Source organism: Megascapheus bottae, chromosome 1 (genome assembly GCF_031878675.1).
Source record: "Megascapheus bottae isolate mThoBot1 chromosome 1, mThoBot2.hap1, whole genome shotgun sequence".
Classification (NCBI taxonomy): Eukaryota; Metazoa; Chordata; class Mammalia; order Rodentia; family Geomyidae; genus Megascapheus; species Megascapheus bottae.
In genome coordinates, this window is record NC_143509.1 from 96,027,801 (window position 1) to 96,030,191 (window position 2,391).

General features: G+C 41.3%; 1 protein-coding gene across 1 annotated transcript; it reads right to left on the minus strand.

Moving 5' to 3' along the window:
• Positions 1-1,784: 1,784 nt before the first annotated feature.
• LOC150069625 (keratin-associated protein 19-9b-like) lies at positions 1,785-2,150 on the minus strand. The gene has a single exon (XM_090333612.1). The coding sequence runs from the start codon at positions 2,148-2,150 to the stop codon at positions 1,977-1,979; it is 174 nt and encodes a 57-aa protein (XP_090189738.1). The 3' UTR covers positions 1,785-1,976.
• Between the last annotated feature and the right edge of the window lie 241 nt (positions 2,151-2,391).

The following is a 2,391-nucleotide window of genomic DNA, read 5'->3' on the forward strand; positions in this document are numbered from 1 at the left end:
ATCCTTCAGCGATAAGAGGGATGACTGTATAATTCTCACTTGACTAAAGGCCCATCTGTCTCCTGTGTGATCTATAAAATGCATCATTCCAAATAAACTTACATTTTGAGGTTATGAGACGTTCTCTAATTTGGAGAATGGTGTTCTCTCTAAACAGGCTCCTCTTCTTGGATGGGATCAAAGATGTAGTGAGGAACAAATACCTATCCGAATCTTTCATCTTTGAGGAAGCTCCTCAATCCAAAGCACTCAGAATGAAAGACAATTCAAGAGCGCATGCTCAGTTCGTAAAGGTTGAGCCAGATGTAGGAAAGTAGAGAACTGAGAGAGGTAGTCTCCTTTATGGAGTCCCAAAGGGTCTCAATAAATCACAAGTATAGTGAAAGAGAGGCTTCATAGTATCTTAAATACAATGAAGAACATTATTTCTTTATTCTTTTTCGTTTTTTCTTTCTCTTTTTTTTAAAATGTGGATCATGGAGCTCGAACTCTGGGCCTGTTCATTGCGCCTGAGCTCTTCAGCTCAAGGCTACTCCCTTACCTTTGAGCCAAGCCCCACTTCCCGTCTTCTAGAGGTTAATTGGACATAAGAGTCTCAGGTCCTTTTGGGCCTAGTCTGGCTTTGAACCTTGACCCTAGATTTCAGCCTCCTGAGTAGTTAGGATTATAGGTGTGAGCCACCGTGCCCGGTGAGGACGTTATTCTTATAATTACAAAATTTCAACAATGCCTGTGGAATATCTTTAAAAAAATATCTTCTTATAATCTTTATGTAGTTATAAAAAGGAGTTAGTATTCAACAAAGCAGTTTATGAATACAATGTCTTAGGCAATGTCATCTCTTTCAAACCTGTAGAATGTCTTACCAGAAAATCACATCAGCATAGGGAATCAAGTACTCTAACCCAGTTACTGGTTTGCATTCATAGTGATGCTTATTCTTTTTTCTTCATTTTATTTTCTTGTCAAAATGATGTACAGAGAGGTGGCAGTTATATACGTAATGTAGTGAGTACATTTCTTGTCAAACATTGTTACCTCCTCTCAAGTTTTCTCCCACTTTCCTTTCCCCATTACACCCTACTCCTAAGTTGTAAAGTTCATTTCCAACACCTTGTCTTATAAACAACATTGTTACACTAGTTCACCCTTGGTCCTTTGTCACACAGTAAATAAGTCTATGGGGGAAGTGATTCTAATTTTTTAAAAAATTGATGGCTGGTTGGGCATGATGGCTCACGCCTGTAATCCTAGCTACTCAGGAGGCTGAGATCTGAGGATCGAGGTACAATGCCAGCCCAGGCACTAAAGTCAGTCAATTAACCACCAGAAAACTGGAAGTGGCTTGTGGCTCAAGTGGTAGAGCACTAGCCTTGAGCTGAAGAACTCAGGGACAGTGTCCAGGCCCAGAGTTCAAGCCCTGAGGCTCACTGTATATATATATATATATTTATATATAGGGCTAAGAATTTATAAAGCATAGACACTATCTCCCTCAAATGGATAAAAAATGAAAGCAGATGGGGCCGGGAGTTTGGCCTAGTGGTTAAAGTGCTTGCCTAGCATGCATGAAGACCCGGGTTCGATTCCTCGGTACCACATACAGAGAAAAAAGCCGGAAGTGGTGCTGAGGCTCAAGTGGTAGAGCTCTAGCCTTGAGACAGTCCAAGGACAGTGCTCAGGCCCTGAGCTCAAGCCCAGGACTGGCAAAAAAAAAATGAAAGCAGACATTATATATTCAGAAAGAATTTTTATTAAAACACAACTCAGAAATGTGTCAGAAGGGGAAAATAGAAAGCAACACATCATAAATATCAAGAGCTGACATGATGAAATTCGAGTATTTGAACCCTCGCCCAGTGACCTGCGTGTCCATCCATGTCCACAGAGACAATGCATGACGGCTTCTTTTAAAAATGCAAAGTTTAGATGATTTATAAAACACCCTGAGTTCCGACGTGAGAATCAGCTGTTATTCAGTAAAATCCACAGGAAGTGTATCTGCCATAGAAGGAGGGGCGGTAGTAGCCATACCGATAACCACCATAGCCCCCAAGGCCATAACTGGAACCATAGCCATAGCCCAGGCCACCAAAGCCACCAAGGCCATAGCCCAGGCCACCGTAGTAGTTGCCGTAGTAGTAGCTCATTGTGTCAGCAGGTGAGGATTGGGTTTGGTGTTGAAGGCGAGTGTTCTGAGAATGAATGTCACCATCTGCACCTGGACTTTTATACTGTCTCCTGAGAGTTGTGGCAGGCCACAACAAAGGAGGCTCATTCCCCTTGTCTCTCCTTGGTGAAAAACAATACCATTAAAGCATACTTGAAATTTCTTTCCTTTGAATATAGTTTAAATTTTGTAAGTAATAATTAAGAATTTAACTATGAGTA